The sequence below is a fragment of the Cygnus olor genome, chromosome 18 (assembly GCF_009769625.2).
Source record: "Cygnus olor isolate bCygOlo1 chromosome 18, bCygOlo1.pri.v2, whole genome shotgun sequence".
Lineage (NCBI taxonomy): Eukaryota > Metazoa > Chordata > Aves > Anseriformes > Anatidae > Cygnus > Cygnus olor.
Window position 1 is genome coordinate 1,167,453 of NC_049186.1, and position 19,527 is coordinate 1,186,979.

The 19,527-nt window shown below is 47.1% G+C and overlaps 1 protein-coding gene across 1 annotated transcript in view; it reads left to right on the top strand.

The window, feature by feature from the left end:
- The window catches only part of DNAH9 (dynein axonemal heavy chain 9), a 196,489-nt gene that overhangs the window by 59,679 nt on the left and 117,283 nt on the right, over nucleotides 1-19,527 (top strand). Inside the window, 7 exon segments of the mRNA XM_040530948.1 lie at nucleotides 243-417; nucleotides 4,918-5,091; nucleotides 5,855-6,062; nucleotides 9,164-9,329; nucleotides 10,371-10,473; nucleotides 11,825-12,064; nucleotides 19,057-19,218. Coding sequence (XP_040386882.1) covers nucleotides 243-417; nucleotides 4,918-5,091; nucleotides 5,855-6,062; nucleotides 9,164-9,329; nucleotides 10,371-10,473; nucleotides 11,825-12,064; nucleotides 19,057-19,218 — 1,228 coding nt within the window.

The following is a 19,527-nucleotide window of genomic DNA, read 5'->3' on the forward strand; positions in this document are numbered from 1 at the left end:
AGTTTTAAAATGCTTAAAACTTCTGATTACTGTTATTACTTGTATATGTGCCAGTGCCAGCAGGTCCAAGGAAGAGAATGGGTGTTCTCTTTATTTCTGTACCCCTGAATAAGACACACACTGAAGAAAAGTAAAATGCTAATATTCCAAAAAAGATTTTCTAGACTTGACTTCCTGTGTTGTAAGTGACTGTATATCTGGACCCAATTACATTTCCTGTGCTTTCAATTTCCTTCCTTTAGGTTTAAGAAGATTATTCCCATTCCTGAGCAGAGCATGGTTCAGATGTTGTGCTACCTCCTTGAATGTCTTCTGACGGAGGAGAACACACCTCCTGACTGTCCCAAGGAGCTGTATGAACTTTACTTTGTCTTTGCTGCTGTCTGGGCCTTTGGTGGATCAATGTTTCAAGACCAGGTAAGAAGGAAGCTGCTGCTTCAGCAATCTTCTAAACAGGCTTCTTTTTTTTTTTTCGTTCTTTCTTTTTAGTACTTTCCAAAATGTGCTTTATCAGTAATGCTGGTTTCCTGGGGCTTGCATGTAGATGATAATCAACTAGAAACCTGAATGCAACAGTTCAGTTTGCAAAAGACCTCATTATCTGAGGTGTAGCACCAGAGCAGAAAGGCCAAGGGGTCAAGCGATAAAGGCGGAGCGTTGTTTGCTTATGCAGACATGTTTCACTGGGGAGAAACATGAAGTTAATTTATAGAGGCATGTGGATATGTATAATGTGATCAAATTAAGGCTGATTTATCAGATGAATATATCAGTGGGGCAGTCTTGATCATCAGATTGTGCAGATAGGCATTTCATTGTGCAACACAAACCAGATGGTGCTTTGCCACCACTGGCTTTTATTAAAAATAGGTTTACATCAGGAATCAGTTGTCCTCAATTTGTGATAAAAGCATGTAAGAAAGAGATGTGGTCAGTGGGGCAGGATGGGGATTATAGGTGTCCATTTAAGTGGAAGTAGACAGTAGCTCTGCTCTTTGAGGTACTCTTTGCTTGGAGCATCCTGGAGAGCCTGTAGGGCTGTCAGAGAAGCTCAAAAGTTTGGTGCCCTTTGGGTGCTGAAGTCTTCAATCTGGCCAGAAGTGTTACATGGCTGTTGAGCATCTGTGAAAATCATACATGAAAAGTGAAAAAGGGTCCCTCTTTAGAGGGTGTGAGTTCCTCAGGGTCTGGCCAAGGCTCTTCTGACCTTTGTCAGGACCTCTTGTCTCCCTTGTCCCACTTTAATGCAGAAAAGTAGCTGCACAGCCAGTTCGTGGAGGTTGGGGTTGATGTTGGCAGGCACTCACCGTGAGCTCCCTCAGGGCAGCCGGCTGTTTGGTGTGTTCTGGTGTGAGCTGCTGGGCTCAGTCAAGCTACTGAGGGACTGATGTCCACACCCAGGATTACAGTGCTTGAGGACACAACCTAGAGGCCAAGATCTCCCTGGGGCAGGAGGGTTAATCAGGTCATGGATCACCAGTCTTTGACATTCAAAGTACACTGGTGTCTGAGAGGCGGAGGAAGACAGGGCACTGCTCTCCATGCTGCTTCCCGCAGTACATCTATCCTATGGATTAATCACAGCTGTCAGCCTCCAAATCCATCAGCTTGCTTTAGACGGGGTGGGTGTGATCCCTTCAGTGGTGGTATTGTTATAAGACTGAGTTTTCTCAAGGTCAGTGTTTAATATTGCACATTTTCAGCCCCTCGTCAGACACTGTTGCTCAAAAAGTGGGACAAGCACAGACATTTCCTGCTGACCTGGAGCACAGCTGCTTTGGTGGAGGCTTTCGTATGGGAACACCATGAGATCCTCTGTAGACTTGCCCTGGGGAAGCAGGGAAGGATGAAGGGGGATTTATTTTCACCCTGGCTCCCTGTTCTGCCCCATTTCCCAGCTGCGTGGCTCAGCTTGGTGCAGCCTGGCTGTCTCTTGATTTCCAAGGAATTGGAAAAGCTGCTGTTTTTTTACAGCTTCCCACTGTTACCAGTAATAATGGACAAGATGACGGTGGGCTGCATGTCCGAGCACCACTGTGACACTGCTGGTGTTGGGGCCACCTTTGGCTCTGTTCCACGGTGTTGTGCCCATGCTTCAATGATGGTTTTGCATCCCCTGCTGGCCTTGCTGCCTCCAGGTGGATGGCTTTGTAAGATGGAGAATTTGAAAGTCACTGGTTCAGAGGCAGGCAGGAGAAACCTGAGGCACTTAAAGAAGGGTCTAAGAGCGCACATGGTACCTGAAGTCCTGGACTTTGAGTGCCAGGTTGTCAGCAAGTGGCACAGGGGTCAATGTGAGCAGTTGCAAAGCCTGTGTCTAGAGGTATATTGGGCATCTGCTCGAGCTGCTCACTGTGGGTCTGTCCAGTCCCTGCTGGGAATCTGTCTAGTGATTGCATCTCCTTATCAAAGAACACCTCATCCCCACGTCTAAAGCACGTTATCCTGATGTGGGGGTCTGCCCAGTGCTGGGGGACTGCTACTGAGGGCTCAGAGGTCCAGTTCTGGTCTTCAGCGGGCCCCTGTTTTGCCTGGACTATGCAGGAGGTCCCTGGAAGGACCTGACACCAAAGCTTGTACGCCAGCTTGGGCAGAGGCCTTGCCATTTGCAGATGTTGCTCAAGTGCTCTCACAGGGTCTCTTTGTATTTTTTCCACGTGCCTCACCAGTGGCCAGAAACACATGCTGGACTGCTCACATTTGTTTCATAGCAAGGAACAGACGCTTCCAAAAATGAAAAGCAGCACAGCCCGAGCTAGACTCGGTGCCTACCTGGACCCTTCAAGTTCTCTTGATGGCTGTGAGAGCCCAGCTTTCCCAGTCCTTGTGGAGGACTTGACCCCTCCATTTCCCATGTGCCGGCTGGGAAATAATCAGCCTCAGTGTTGTCAGTGCAGAGTGATTAAAAAGAAAACAGCAAAGCCTGGAAGCACTGCTTTTGCTTGCTCCAGCAGAGTGCAACTGCTGCCTAATCATAGGAGCTTAAGGTTCCTTCAGCAAGCTGGTGGGAGCGCAGTTGTGTGGCAGATGGGTGCCATGTTCCCCACAGCCTAGCTCTTTTGCATCCCAGGGTCGGTCTCTGGCATCGCTCTGTGTGGCCCAGCATGGTTTGCAGATGTTTCTGCACTGCCAGGGCCTGGTGGGCCATCAAGCAGCACGTTCTTGCATCCTTTGTGCGGGTTGCAGGAGGAGCTGTGCACAGGCACTGCATCCCTCTGGGAGATTTGGCTTGGAGGTTGGGCTATGCAGCGCTGCTTTTGATGCTCTGTAAATGTCAGAGCTAAGAGTGTAAGGCTGCAGCAGTCCGAATGAAGGGAAGCCTGATGAAAAATGATCCAATATAAAATCTGTTTATTGCTCTCCATTGAAGGTGCCCTTCGTGTTGACCTTTTGCTGCTGAAATGTCAGGATAAAGAGTCTGGAAGGCTTCCCGCTACTCCGCGCTTGTTGGTGGGTAGCGGAGCCTCCGTGTAAAAACAGATGATAGATTTGCCATTTCAAGGCTCTGGAATTAGTGGAAATCCATATAGGGTTTTTATTAAGGAAGCAGTTTGATCTGAAGACTGTTCTGGCAAAGGAGCTGGGACTGGAGCATCTCCACCAAGCTGCTCGGTGAGGGAAGGCAGGCAGCACAGCTCAGTGCAGCTGCAGGCAGTTTGGATGTGCAGGGGCAAGGGCTCCCTCGTGAGAAGGCTTTTAGCACTGAGGCACATCCCTCTGCTGAAGGCTGCTCTGCAACTGGCACTGAGGAGTTAGAACAACAGGAGAAGGGAGAATTACAGTTATTCTACCTCTCTGAATAGCACGAGGCTGCAAAATCGGGGATACTAATAACCTGTTTTTAAAATCCTCTGGGTTTTTTTGGTGGATGGTAGCTCAGGGGACTTTACAGTGGATGTTCAGCTCATTTCAAACCTGTGTTTCCTGATGGAGGCTTATCAGTCTACAGGCAGCGTGTTGGCAGTCCCAGCTGGGTTTCTGTCCTGGAAAAGCACATCGCATGGCTGTGGGGAGGAGAGTCCCATAGATGCCCCAGGACGACTGTTAAAACTGACTAAATTTTGCATCCATTAAACATCCATTTATTTCACAGACATCGTTTTAACAGTAACTTTCCATTCCTTCCCCTGCCTGCTTCTCCCCAGGGCAGAATGCTGAAATACCCACTGTTTGCGTGGGGACTTGCCCAGTATCATACAGGAGATCAGTAACAGAAGGGGAAGCTAAGCACATCTTGCAAATCCTGAACCAGTGTCAAAAGCAAAAGCATCATCCTAATTCTTGCAAAATTTCAGATGCTCCAAGATCTCCGTGTGTAGAAAGACGTAGTGGGGAAAGCCGAGACAGCAGATGTTTCCAGGGCAGTGTGGCAGAAATGCAGCAGGGCTGAAGGGGCCTGGTCCCTCTCTGGTGTTTTTGTATAGTGGTACAATTCTGCTTCTCCAGAACGCTATAGCTTGAAAAGAGGCCAGAAGACAACAACTAAGTATTAACAGACTGACATGATTTATGAGGAAAGGCTTTAGTATGCATGCTTTGACTAACCATGACCACAGATGTAGACGGATGTTGTGTCCTTGTCTGTTGGAAGAAGCAGGCACCAAGAATCAATCAAGTGGTCTGTTTAGTCACAGGCACGTATTTCTCTTTTTCAAATTGATCCATCCATTTAATCTCAGACATACCAAGAGTGATCAACACAGAGGATGAATTATTTGGGTGAGTAAAAAGGAGTGATGAGAAGAAGTGGAGAAAATGAAAAATTAGGCTTAAGAATAGGAAAAAGAGTAAGATCGTTATACTGTGGAATATATTTTAAGGACCAGTCCCCCTTTGGTAGACTCGGACAAGATAACATTCTCCATCACTGATGAATTTCTTGAGATTAACATATTTTCTTTCCCTCTTGTTTTGCAGCTTGTGGACTACAGAGTGGAGTTCAGCAAGTGGTGGGTGGCAGAATTCAAGACTATTAAGTTTCCCTCTCAGGGAACAGTCTTCGACTTTTACGTTGATCCCGAAACGAAGAAGTTTGAGCCTTGGTCTAAACTGATTCCCCAGTTTGAATTTGATCCAGAAATGCCGTTACAGGTTTGTGAGCCGTGTGTGGCTTTGTCAGGGAGGAATTAATGCATTTTAGTGATTGTAAGCGGGCGTTCTGATGAAGTGTGATGAAAGGTCAAGCATTTCTTAATAAGGATGGCTTTCTGCATGAGGTACAACTAAATTATCCAGTTTTCTTTGCTGTGCTTTGGCTGTGAAGAGTAGTGTTCCACTGGCCTTTCAGTTATGACCAGTGTACATCAGGGGCAGGCTCAGATCCACCCCAATGACCCAGGAGCGGGTGCCAGGGTGCAGGCAGAGGGGTGGACTTGGCCAAGGAGTGTGGCCCGCAGAAAGAAGTGGGATGTGACACAATGTAGTGACAAAGCCCCCAAGACACCATGTTGTCATTCTGTGCCAACCTGAAAATAGGGATGTTTTTTATGGTTTGGCCGAAAAAAGAGAGTTTCTGCAGGTAGAGAATTGTGTTTGCCAGCTACGCTTTTCCTTCCTTTTAGAAGTGCCAATGGGAACAGATGACGTGAAAAAAATTGTTACCATTTTAGCAAAATGTCTGTTTGTGGGGAGATCCAGATGCTGCTGCCAGCATCCAGCTGTCAAGGTTTCATCTCTGCAGACAGTTTAATTGTAACGGCTGGCAGCAGCTTATCATTCCCCTTCCCAGTGCGATCTAGAAACAGGGGTCTCCTCACCCATTCCTGGCTTTCCCAATTTTTCTTCTCCCCAGAACATGGCTGTGGGATTGTGGCAGTGAAGGGAATCACTCACTTTCTTGTTATTCCCCTCTCAGGCTTGCCTGGTGCCCACTACTGAGACGGTCCGGCTGCGGTACTTCATGGACAGGCTCCTGGAGCGCCAGCGCCCCGTGATGCTGGTGGGCAACGCGGGCACGGGGAAGTCTGTGCTGGTGGGGGACAAGCTCTCCTCTCTGGACACGGATGCGTACATGGTAAAGAAGGTCCCGTTCAACTACTACACCACCTCTGCCATGCTGCAAGGTGAGGCAACGGCTGGGACACGGGATTTCTGCCTGGCAGGGCACCCAATTCCCGGGATTCTAGTGGGGTTTGAAGTGGGGCACTCACTGTGGCGCTTGAAGAGGAACCCGTAGGTGTGCTGCCTGTGTGGTTTGTGTGCTCTCTGCTGACGGTGTGAAACCCTGAGCTCACTGGCCCCTGGTTTTGTGGGAGATGATGCTTTTGAACATGCGGATTTGAATTCTGAACACCAATGACTGGTTCAGGGTTGTGCCAAAGTGTGTGCTTAAATCTGCTGCTATTTCGCAAAACACAGCTCATACTTGACTTGAGGTGTGTCTTTAAGATGCTTGAATTTAAGCCCATGCAGAATAGGGTGAGATTCTTGGCTAGGATCCAAACTATCCTCAGGGTGCGATGACAGGAATTGCATCCCAATTAGCAGAGAGGATGGTGCTAATGGAGACGCGCAAGGCTGTAAGCCGGGGCTGCTGGCTTCTGGTGCTGTCTCACCTTTTAGCCAGTCTCATAGCCCTGAGCAGGGACATGGCAGTAGCCTCCCTTTTCTCCTATCTGGTCCCCTCTTTTCTTTTCTCCCGATCTGGGGTCTCCATGAAATGCCCTTGAGTAGGTAAATGGGTTGTGCTGTCTATCTGTCCACCTGACTGCCTTTGTGGGGGAATGTGTGCTCATTTATTGCTGTACGGATGGTGCGAGCCTGTGCAGGTGCTGAGATTTATACAGACAGACCTGGCAGTGCGTCCCTATTTACTGTGGCCATGAGCTATGGTCTGAGACGGGCACTTTCGTCCTCTGTAGAGAGGAGCAAGTCATCTTGCTTGGGGATGAAGACGTGGCTATGAGATTAGCATTGGGAAGCATGATTTATGCTGCTCGGCGTGCTTCCCTACTGCTCATTTTTTAGAGTTAATTTGTTCTTTTTTTGCAGTTGGCTGCTTTTTTTTTTTTTTTTTCCCCCAGCAGGCACCTCTTTAAATTTGTAAAAACATGGATACAAAGCAGTTTTGTTGTTTTTTTTTTCTCCTCTTTAAAAAAGGTAAACCTTAAAGACAACAATTTCTTAGACAAGGTGCCTGTCGGTGCAGAGATTTATATGTAGCAGAGTGTGGGTCTTTTAGGGACAGCACAGGTACATGCTTCAAACCATCCTTATGGGCCCCGTGGCTCACAAAACAGCCGTGTCCATAGGGACAAATGGAGCCAGACATCCCCTCTGCCATGGTCTGGGGCCAGCGTGGGGGATTTTTTGGTGTGTTTTGACCAAAAGCCACTCTGTTGCATTTGTTGTTCTCCTGAAGTTTGCTACTCTCAGCTCTTTTACCTGGACTTGGTCTACTCCTCCATCTGCTTTGTGCGCTCTTGGACCTCCGCTCCCCCTGGAGATGCAGCCCCGTCTTCCATACACCCTTCCTCCCTTGCTTCTGGGATTCCGATACTTTCCGCTCCAGATCTGCCTGGAGAAAATTGCAAGAAACGTCCCCACCCAGTTAACAGGCAGCAGGCAGGAGGAATTACACTTGCAAAGCCCCGTTTGTAGTGACTGTTTCTTTCAGGTGATAATTTGAGTATGTCAGGATCTCCGAGGAAGAGACATGGACCCTTTGTTATTATTGTGAGATATGGCTTCGAATTAAAATGCAACTTTCACGAACATGTCACTTGATCCACAGTAATTACATTTCAGTGTGATGAATCTCCTGCATACTTGTTTAACCTCAAAAAGGGCTGATTTTATATGTTAATTAAGGACTAATTAAATTTAAATTAAATGCTTATTTGAAACACTTAATTTAACTTGCTACCAGAAATCTCAAATATTATGGTTTTATTGAAGGGGGAGAGATACTCCACTGAGGCAAGATTCATCATTTTTCTTAGCACAATTCATTCCTTTGTGCAGCAACTGTCTGTGACAAGAAATCAGCTGAATTTTGAGTAGTGGGAAAGAAAAGCTCTCTGAAACGCACTGAAGCAGTAAAAAAAATAAGTGGTGATTTAAAATATATATAATTCATGGTCTGAAAAAACAGAATATAAATCTCCCTTAATAACTTCTGCACATGATTAAATACACAGCTTTAACAAGGAGAGTTTTATAAAAGTTCCCAGTCCCATTTACATTTGCACGTCTTGTCTAATTACCAAAAATGCTACTTACCGTGCTGCTGTGTCTGTTGACAACCCAGCCCTGTGTAAATGAAACAAATTCTGCCTCCATCTTTGGAAGAGCAGTGAGCTCCCAAGACTGAAGATGCTCTTGAAGTCAGCTCATGGGAGAAAATCCATCCCATCTGAGCAGAAGATAACTTCTTCTGTTTGTTTTTTCCGCTTACTCAGTCAGTAAAGGTTGCTCAGGCTGGAATCAATAGCTATGAAACATTATGTGCAGGAATACCGGTTGATTTTTATTAAATATCAGCCTGGTGTTGTAAATATTCATTATGTTTTATAATCTACAACATATAACCTCAGCCTCCTGCTAAAACAAAGTAATATCTTCCAAAACTTTAAAACAAGAAACTTTTCTTTGCATCCTTTTCCTTGCTCGTGCATGACCCTACTGACAACTGGGTGGTATTTTGGCAGCTCATGTTGGAAATTAGTCTTGTCAAATTATCTGGAGATTTGGGTGTTTCGGGGTGTGTGTGGGGGGGTTTGTGTGGTCTGAAGTAGATCCCTTTTGCAGCAGGCTATTAGCTTGCCATATTTAGTTTGAAATAAGGAATATAACTTTCTGGTTTGGGTCAATTTGGACCAAAAAGCTGCCCAAAGGTCTCTGCCAGCCCTGTGCAGGGCTCCCAGCCACTCTCCAGATGCAGCTCGGGGGCAGCCACTGTCCTGCTGGTGAACAGCGTCCTGTGCCAAGACCAACTGTTCCTCCCAAAAAAGCAGCAACCAGCTCTCCTTGTGCCAGCTGCAGGGGGCCTGGCGCTTTCCCCTGTGCTGTGAGAGCAGTCCTGCCCGTCCTGTGCACCGCTCGGCTCCTCGGGGCTGGTACAGCTGCACGCAGCACAATGTGGAGCTGGGGTGGGAAGCCTTTTTTTTGTTGTGCTGACATGAACCCCCTGTTGGTTTAACTTTGCATCTCTGCCTCCATACAGGTGTGCTTGAGAAGCCTCTGGATAAAAAGGCTGGCAGAAATTATGGCCCTCCGGGTACAAAGAAGCTCATCTATTTCATCGATGACATGAACATGCCAGAAGTGGATGCTTACGGGACGGTGCAGCCCCATACACTCATCAGGCAGCACCTGGACTATGGTCACTGGTAGGAGGCTGCTTGGGCGGCATCATGCAAGACCTTTTTGTTCAGTTCCAGTCTTCAGGATGAAGTTGAAGTGCAGTTCTCCCTTCCTGGCCTGCTTTTGCCATTGCATCTTTCTGGGGTTGGAGGCTGATGGGCACGCACTCAGGGCATTTCCTCTTCCCCAGCAAAGCAACTCACTTGCTCCCAGCCTGGTTGAGAGGTGCTTTGCTCTGCTCCTGGCATGCTCTGGGGCTGTGGTCTTGATGCAGAGCCTGCAAGAGGAGTGCGATGCTGTGCTTCGGTGCCCTGCAACGCTGAGATCAGGGGAAGGCGGTGGATCTGGCCTCTGCTGGGATGCAGCCTCCCTGCTGAGCCCCTGCTGTGCACGCCTGATGTTTCCAGGCAGACAGCAGCAAACAAGTGTTTTCTAGGCAGAAGTAATTTGAAGAAAAAGAAGTAATGGTGCTTGGGAAGGAGATGGGTGCATTTTACATGGTAGCTGGTAGCGCTGTGAGGGACAGGAATATTCTCATCTCCCTACATGGGGAATACCAGGCAGGGAGGTGCAGCAGCATCCAGCTTCTTAGACATGCGTGCACCTGAGCTTGGCCAAAAGCTTCCGTGGTATGAAGACAGGCAGAAATGCAGGACTTCCTGGGTATAGAGACAGGCAGAAGTTTGGGGCTGTGGGTGTGGGTGAAGCAGGAGTGGGGCAGAGAGACATTTCTGCTGGTTGCACAGGTCAGAGTGCTGGTGGCACTCAGGATGCAGTGTGGCCCCTCCTGGGCATGTCGGGGTTTTCAGCCCACGCTCTTAGCAGCGCCCATAGGGCGTCACACACTTGCGGGCTTTGCTCAGAGCTTCTTATCCGCTAATAAATATTAGCTACAGGTTGTTGAAGCTGAAAGATTTCCAGCAAGAGAGCAGGACTCCTGTGTGCCCCAGGACAAGCCTGGACACTGCCTTGGCAAGGTGCAGGGTTGGACCTCCAGCTTCATTGCGGCACTGAAGCCAATCCAGACTTCAGCGGTCACCCAGTTGCTGCTTTTGTTTTGCCCAAAGGTACGACAGGACCAAGCTGTCGCTGAAGGAGATCACAAATGTGCAGTATGTATCGTGCATGAACCCGACTGCTGGCAGCTTCACTATCAACCCACGTCTGCAGGTAAAGCCCTGTTCAGGGTCAGGCACGTTGCTGATTTTATTTCAGAGTGGGTTATTTAAGCGTGAAGCCAGAGGAAAACCAGTGGCAGGTGCTGCTTTTGTTTTATCAGTAGAAATTGCATGTTTCAGTGGGGAGACCATAAATCATAGTGGTAAGAGAGCAGACTTGCTCCCTTTTTGTCTTGTTTGTTTTTCCTCACGTTCTGCTGCTCCACCAGAGGAAGCAGTCACAGGTTGCCTGCCAGCTTAGCACCTACTTTCGGGACAGTGTTCTGGTTCATACAGATTTTGCCTTCATTAGCTAGTATTTACCTCTGGAGCATAGCTCATTAAATCCTTTTGGTTTCTAAAATTTCTGATGGAGCTGGCAGTATATTCTCATTAAAAAGAAAAGAAAAAAATGGAAAAAAAGTTACACGACCAAGCGTATTGACTTTTGGGAGCTGAGAGACTTGACCTTATTGATAATATTCAGTGCTGAAGTTATTTAACCCTCTCTCTGAGGCAGGAGGCGTCAGTGGCAGCCTGTGGCAGGGGGCAGAGCCCGATGGAGGCAGCCTGACTGTGCCCTGTGCCTGCAGATGAAACACTGAGTGGTTCCTGTGGACCTCTGTGGGGCACAAACAGCAAGCAGAGGGACAGTGTCCTTTCCAGCAGCATCACAGTTTCTTGGAGAAACTTCATGACCAGAGTCAGCCCAAGCCATTGTTCTTTTTAGCTGCTCTGTGGTGTTAATAGGAAGCATCCCATGGCTGGAAATGGGCACCTCCTCTGGAGAATGAGTTCCACATCAATAAGGGGTATTCTGGGAGATGGCACCTTCCAACAGCCAGCATGGCTGTGCCAGCCTGTTTTGGGAGGGGAGAGGTTTTCTGGGATGCCAAGTGCGACCGCAGCCTTAGTGCCAGGGAAGAGGCCAGGGGCTGTGTTTGGTAGATCAGATGAAGCCAGGAAAGTCAAGGCTCATGGAAGCAGGCTCAGAGTGAGGAGGTGAATCCAAATGGGCTGCTAAATATAACCACTTTTACTGCTAGGTTTGTAGGGCTGTAACACAAGTTCAGGTTAAGTCTATTGAATTTGAAGCACTGAAACACAGTGTTTGAGAAGTGACTAGGCTCCACTGGCAGATGGTGAGACCATCAGATGGACTGAACTTCTCACCTACTGGCCGTGAAATGCAGTTGAAAATCTCTCATTCAGAGGGCAAGAAAGAAGTCACTTGCCAGTTTTCATCTGCTGGAAAATTGGAAATGGCCTTGTTCTGGGTGGACAGGAAGTCCCTGACTGCCTTTTGATGAAGAGATGGTTGCCCAGCTCTCTGACTTTTCCATCTCTTCCTTTCTTTTCCTCAGCGTCACTTCTGTGTCTTCGCCCTCTCCATCCCCGGGCAGGATGCCTTGTCCAGGATCTACAGCACCATCTTAATGCAGCACCTGATGAGCGGGAATTTCTCAGGGGCTGTGCAAAAGTCAGCTCAGCAGCTGATCTCTCTGGCCCTGGGCCTGCACCAGAGAGTAGCTGCTACTTTTCTGCCAACGGCTATCAAGTTCCACTACATTTTCAACCTGAGAGACTTCTCCAATATCTTCCAAGTAAGTGCAGTTGTCACTGGAGTTGGGCTTGCCTTTGTAAGCCTCAGTTCTACTTGTGGGGGCATTAATGGCCCTGCCCCGCTACAGAAAGTGTTTTTATTGCACTGAAGCAGGTGGAGGATATTTAGTGGGCTACTGACTATGCAGACGGGGGAACAGTAACTATCTCAGCTGCCCTGGCTGGGGCTGGTACCGTATGTGAGTCTATACTGGCACATCCTTACGTTTTCTCAATGTTCAGGTACTCAGCACATGCATGATGGATGACATTTAAAGAGATGATAAATAACTCAGTTGAAAGTCAACTCTCAGTTACTGAAACTGAATTACCACCAGCGCCAGTTCTCCACCAAGAAGCTTCCAATCTCAGTTGTTTGGCTTCAGAAATGTTTTCTTCTAACAGTGATAGATTATTTTTTTTCTCTGAAATCTCATACTATGAAGCAGTGTGAAAGCTCAAAGAGCCTTTTGGAGCTTAAGGTTGATTAATAAAGTTGGAGAAAGTTGTCAGCAGCAAAACTAAGAGGTTCGAATCATCCCAACCTGTTGTACAACCCCAGTTTGTAATTTGTTCCGTCCTTGTTAATGTTTGTTTTACAAAGTGGGTAATGAAGGCTCAGTGCCTTCTGGTCTGGTCTGTTAGGCAGGAGTTGCAGCAATGACAAGCAAAGGAAATCTAAGAACAGGAACTTGAAAAAGTTAATAACCCTATTGTATGAAGGAGGAATCAGACCTGTCACTCTTGCTCAGCTAAACATCACCAGCCTATGGCTTTTGGTGTGGGTCATTTTAAATCCTGGCTTCTAGTTAACCTATGCTTTGAGAAGCAGAGAGAGAGAGAAAAGAAGCATTTAGATGGGAAAATTTAATTTTAACTGTGGTCTGTTTGAAAGGTGTTAAAGTTGTGGGATATTTGAAAACGTCCTGTCATGTCTAGATGCCAGGACTCTGGGGTAGGGGCAGTGATAGAAGCTTAGGTGGCTTTTAGTTTCTCACATAGCTGCTGGAGGAGGGGAATCTGGCTTCTTGGTTTTGTAATATTTATTTAGATGGTAGTTCTGTTTTTCTTGAAGTCCTTCATTATGGTATTTGCTCTTGATATTTTCTTACCTTAAGTATTTTAAGGTTTTTGAGAACTACTGATTTCCTGCTTAGCTCTGCTGGAACACGGTTTTATTCCTGAAACTGAGTGTGAAAGAAGCTCTGGACTCTGGCCCCAATACCAACCCCTGAGGAACACTGCTGGTAGTTGGCCTCCAGTTAGACTTAACAACATTGACCTTTGAGCCAGTTCTCCACCCGCCTTGCTGTCTACCCATCTGGTCTGTGTTCTCATAGGATCCTTGATGTGATGACATCTGAAAACAGAATAAAAACTCACCACCAATAAAGAAAAACAGGGTCATCTGAGTTTCCTTACCCTTTGGGAAGAGAGAGAATCAGTGAATGTAAAGTTTGTAGGTCAGTGTGTAATGCCTTTTTCAAATTCCTTTTAATCCCAGACAAACAATCAAACACAGAATGTGTAATAGTTGCATATATAAAAGGCGTTCGGGGATTGCTGTTATACCAGCTATGCTGTAATTATACACACAGCCGATGATAACTGTTAAAGGCACAAAACATATGCAAATTGCAGCTCTGGAGGAGTCAACCCTTGGAACGTGCTGCCTCTATGCTGTGTTATTGAAGGTTCTGCACAGGTCGTTAGCAACAGCTCCATTTACAGTCTATCCAATGGCTCTGTCATTATCATACCATATTAGATATTAATACAGTACCTAAACATTTAAGTAGGGCCTTGCAAGCCCAGCTTGATTCCCTTTGTCAAAACTGCCTGACAGCTCTTATGACAAGGAGTCCTGTGCTAATTGTCTCATTACAAAATGCTTAAAGAACCTGTACCTTAATTGTTGCAGCTAATGAAGAATGAATGAGTTTGAACCTTGTATGCATTTCAGTGCTACACAAAAAAAAAGGAAGACTACCCAAAAGCAACAGTCAGCAGTAATTCCTTCTGACAGACAGATACAGGAACTTGTTGCTTTCATGTTTGCCCTTTTTCACCCACCACCATCTGGCCTGCTCTGATCAGGCCGATGTCTGCTTTCCTCAGTACAAGGGTTCAGCTGTAGGTGTCTCTAGAAGGTGTTCACTCCAAATGACAGCAGAATATCACAGGGGTCTGGCTAGGCAAATAAAATTCGGTGAAACCAAAGGGAAAAGAGCTGCCTATAAACCCAGGGGTTGAAGGCTTGGCTGGGAGTGGTGGGTTGACTTCACCAAGCAAAGTTCACGTTTGTCCTGACTAAGCTGAAATGACCATTTCTGAGGTGGAATTCCTTTTTGCCTGGCTAGTCAGCAGAGGGAAATGGGCATTTCTGTGTGGTGTTCAAACTCGACTCATCCTGGGAGAAACGAACGGAAGGGCTCAGAGGAACTCTGTTTCTGAAGTACCCTCTTCATCAGTGGTGAAAGGAGTCTGAGGTGACTGTCCTGCTGTCAGACATAGACACTGTGCAGATCTAAGGAGGGAACTGGCTCCAGATTGAGACACTCAGCTTCAGAGCTGTGAGGATAACTAAGTTCATCCCAGGCTGGGGAATGCAGCCCAGTTCCCCCAGCCAGGGGCACAGGTGTGGTTTCACTTGATTGCCCCAGTGTGGGTATCTGGTGCTTTCTGAAATGTCAGGGCATCCCATCTGGGTTCTGGGGTGTCTTCCTGTGTTGTATCTGCCAAGCCCATGTGGATGTCTTGCCCGAACTGTTCAGGGTGAGGAGAGACTGGAAACCGCTGTACAGGGTGAAGGGCATAGAGGCTAGAGTGGGATTAGGTGCAGTCAGCAGGAATGGCAGCCCTGGCTCCTTGTCCTTGGACTATATCTCGTGCTGTTGCTGATGTTATTGTTGAAGGGGCAAAGTTGCCTTTCAGTCCTTTCTAACCTGATGAGTCTTTGGGTTCATCATCATTATCTGTTGCTTTCCCTCTGTAGCAGGTCCCGGCTGTGGTTGAAGCTTTGCCTTGCTTTTCTGTGGTGCCTTTTCTTGCCTCTGGGTCCCACCTTGCACTGCAGAGTTAAATTGATTGGTACGCTTGAGGCAATTTACCCTTGATTAAAGAAGACAGGTCTATGCAGTGACAGAGTGGTGGATTATGCTTTTTAAAAATATATTCCCTGCTGGCTCACACCAAAGGAAGCCTTGTTGCTGTCTTTCTTTACGTCTGAAAGGGTTACCATGGTATTGTGCTCTAAATTATATCTGTCATCTCTGTTAAATAATCATAGACTCAGCAGGGTTGTATTTTGCTTTTTATTCCCATTTATAACAAGATTTCCAGGAGCATGTCATGTTAAGATTCACGGCAGTTGAGAAGAGATGGCATCTCCCAACCTGGCAGCACAATGACAGTGGTGGCTTCAGCGTGCCTTGCTCCTCTGCGTGGGCCCTAGCGGCTGGCAGACTTTGCTCTCCTCGGCACGAGGGAGGGATCTTCATACGTACCCATAGCTGAATTTGCTGAAGCTTCAGGCTCACGAGCACCAAAAGGCACCTTACACATGGTCTGCTGGTGCATGCTGTGGTAGCCAGAGAGAGGAGACAGCAGACGCTGCGAGACCAGCGCAGGGTTGGTGGTGGCACCTTCATGTTGTTCCTCAGGCTGGCACAGCTGTGGGCCTGACTTAGCTTTGGGCTTGGTCAGGATCTGGTCATCTGGGCCCACATTTGCGATGCTGAAAATTTTGCTTTGCTGACCTATCTGAGATGCTCATTTGTCTATTGGTGTGCTCTGAGCTGGTCGGGTTTCAGAGCTTCCCTCCGCTTCTGTCTTGCCCTCTGTCATTTCTATTCTTAGGAGAGATCCAGACTCAAGTGGCTGCTTATGGGTTGCTCCATCAAATGCAGCATCACAGTATGAGGTGCAAATGGGGTGGTTAGAGTTTGTCAGTCCTCCCTGGTTAACATGCTTAGAAATTGGTTTGGTACCTTTAAATAGGACTCTGGATTGCTGGCTAACATCCTCTTTAATGCCGTGTTCGTCACTGTTTTCGTGTCAGAGTTGTGACACAACAGTGCTGAGGCTGCCCCAGGAGCCCCAAGAGTAACGGCAGGAAGGGAGGCGGGCAGGGTGCTTAGCCCAACAGGGCAGGATGGCTGGAAAGGGGTAACTGTGCTGCACAAGTTGTTGGTATTTTAAATGGTATTGAGGTTGCAAAGGGAAAAAGTAATTTAATTTTTATTTATTTATTTATTTTACCTTTTCATACCTGAGAGAACTTGTGCTTTGTCACCTTCTGATCCATGGAGTGTGTTAGCTCTCTCTTCACACTCACCTCTGTGCTTTCCCTGCCTCCAGCTCCAAGCCCAGCGGGCAGAGGCTGAGCTGCACTTCCCGGTGCTTCTCTCCCCTCTCTTGGTTGCGGGTTGCTCCATTAGCAGCAATTCACCATGCTGGCAAGGAGCATTACAGGATGCAAAGTTGAAGAAGTGCAAAGAATTAACTTCTTGGCAAGCCCAGTGTCCAGACTTCATGTTACATTTATTAGCACCCTGATTTCTGGACAGCTGTTGTAGTCTTCTGGGTTTTGCAAGAATGGCTCAAATGTCTCTGGTGCTGATATTTTTATTTTTATTTTTTAAATCAAACATTCAGATTCCCTATGCATGTGGGTTTTATTGTGTCCTAAATAGGAATATGCAAACAAATGCTTTGACTTACCCAAGGTTGTCCTGTACGTGCAGAGCCCTCTTTTGCTTCTGTTTAGGTTGTCTAAGTGCAATCTATTTCCATGTAAAGATGAAACATGCATACCTCTGAGAGCAAGGAAGGCTTCTGAAGTTTTGGGTAAACTCATGCTTGTGGGGGGTTACAGCTCGAGGGGTGGCTGGAGGGTGAATGTCCTAGATGGTATCTGGAGACCATTCCTGGATGGAAGGTGGTGATAACACTGGGTTTGAGATGAGCATGTATGCTTGCACTCATTAGTGGAGCTGCAGTGGGTATTGTCCTGCCCCAGCCCTGGGTGGCCAACTGCCCAGAAGAGCTGATGTTGTGAAGCGTGAGCTGACCGATGCTTGTCACTGCTCGCAGAGCTCTCGTGGGTAGCAGAAATACCTCAACGCTTCTCTCAACGCAGCCACAATGGGTGCAGAGCACACCAGGGACAGGACATGTTCCCTGACAGGCTGACGGGATCACGGATGATGTTTGCTCTTCTTTTCGTGGAGATTGTGGAAGGAGACGAGTCACCGGTGGGGGTCAGGCCCTGCCCTGCAGAGCCGTGCCAGCCTGTCTCCTCAGCTGCGGTGGGCACGGTGACGCCTGACAGAAACATGGCAGATGAGTCGTGCTGGGATCATTAGCATATTTCCTGTTTCCGTGCCAAATGCGCATCATCTCCCAGGGTGATTATTAAGCTTGTGAGGAGCCTGTCATTCTGGATTACCACATAATAAATCCTGATGGGATTGGTCTCGGCTGGAGGGTGGCTCTTACCCTGCAGCCTGTCCCTGCGCTCCTCTGCAAGGTGCTGGGCGAGCCCTTAGACCATGATGGCACAGTTGGTCCTCTGAGCAAAGGCCTGTTCTGCTGTTTTGCTGTCTTGTTTCAGATGTTGGGATATTTGGTATGGTTGCCTAGAGAAATCTCCACGTGGCAGAAGGAACTTCCTAACCGCTTTCTGGCCGTTCTGTTCAGGAGCGGGAGCTGAAAGGTTTGACTGAGGACTCAGCGGTCAGATGGGTAAAATTTACATTGGCATGGCAAAGAGCAGTTATCCTTTCTTACGCCATGTTGGCACCACATCCAACACAAACAGTGACCCACTACCACGCATCCGCCGTGGCCCGGCTGTAGGCTCTGTGGCACCTGGGGGAAGCTCAGCCTTGTGCGCAGAGCATCCCCATCGCGGTTTGGGGTTGCAGCTGGTCGTGCTGCTGGAAGAGACTGGCAGCACTGGTTTCCAAAGTGAGGAAAGGGGAGATGTTTGGCTATTAAGTTAATAAATTCATTAAAGATTAGTGAACTGTGGGTTTTCTCTCCTCTTAAGTAGCCTTATGTGTGCTAGCATAAAGACCACAACATCTTTTGTGGCTTGAAGTGTCTTTAGAGAGACTGAGTGGTTTTAATCTTAATTTTAATCAGTTTAGGACCTGAGAGGTTACACCTTAGCCCTTTCTCTTGTCGAGTTGTCAGCTGTTCTATCGCTCATTTTGTTTCTGAAATAAATAAAATAACAATTTGGCAGCTGTAATGACAAATATGAAACCCAAATGATTTGAGACATGGGCCAGTGGGAATGAGAGAGAATGCTTTACATTGCTTCTAATGCATTTTATATTTTATGTATAAATAATTAGATGTTAGAAATAAAAGCTGTCTATTTAAATCATGCCGTTGAAAGCCTTGTGTGCTGTTAATAGGCTTAGTTATAGGAGACACCTCTTTGAAATATAATTCTTTTATGCATTTTAATAGAGTTCATGGTAAACATACTGTGATAAGCAGACAGCAACTAATATTTCCTGTAGGCAGAATGCACCTAATTAAAATTAATTGATTTTTAAAAAATCATCACCACTAACATTTCTGAATGAATTTTTCCTCTTGAAAAAGCACCCATAGCATGGTGTGGGGGTGCAGAGGGACCCACGTCTGGGCTGGCAGCTGGCTCTCCATCCTTGCTGATGCTGAGATCAGGATCACCAACACAGCCAGGCTGCACTGAGCATCCTGTTCTGGATTATTAAAATGAATATAACCAATATAAACCGCTTTGGGAAATTTCGGGTAATAAAGTGCACATTCTCTAGGGGCTGTTAAGTAGGGGCTTATTCAGAAGTTCGATGGCAGTTTGCTGTAATAGCTCTGCGTTTGTAGTTCTGCAACCCCGTTCTACTGTGGTAGCCTGGATGCTGGGGTTGGTCCCTTAGGTTTTGGGGGGGTTCCATTTGTTTTGTGTTGTTTCTTTGACTATTTCTGCTCCCCACAGGGCCTTCTGTTCTCTACCCCTGAATGTCTGAAGCAACCCCAAGACCTAGTGAAGCTCTACCTGCATGAGTCAAACCGGGTGTACCGGGATAAGATGGTTGAAGAAAAGGATTACGGTACCTTTGATAAAATCCAGCTGGAGGTGGTGAAGAAATTCTATGATGTAAGTGTTGAGGTTCATGACTCTGATAATAACATAACACGCTCACAGTCAAGGTCCTTGGGAGAACAGAGCTTGACTCGAGGCCTGCCCAGGTCTCACTTGCCTGGAGGGCAATGCTCTTGATGGGAGCCCAGGAGCAAACTTTCTGCACCATATGCTGGACTGCTGATGTTGTGATATAAGTAAATGATGCATTCCATAAGGGTGTTGGGAAGAGAACATTTGGGCTCTGTGAATTAATTTAATTGCTTTATTTAAGTGCTTTGAGTCTCTCATGGCAAAAGCAGGAGAAGGGTCAGATTCCCTTTC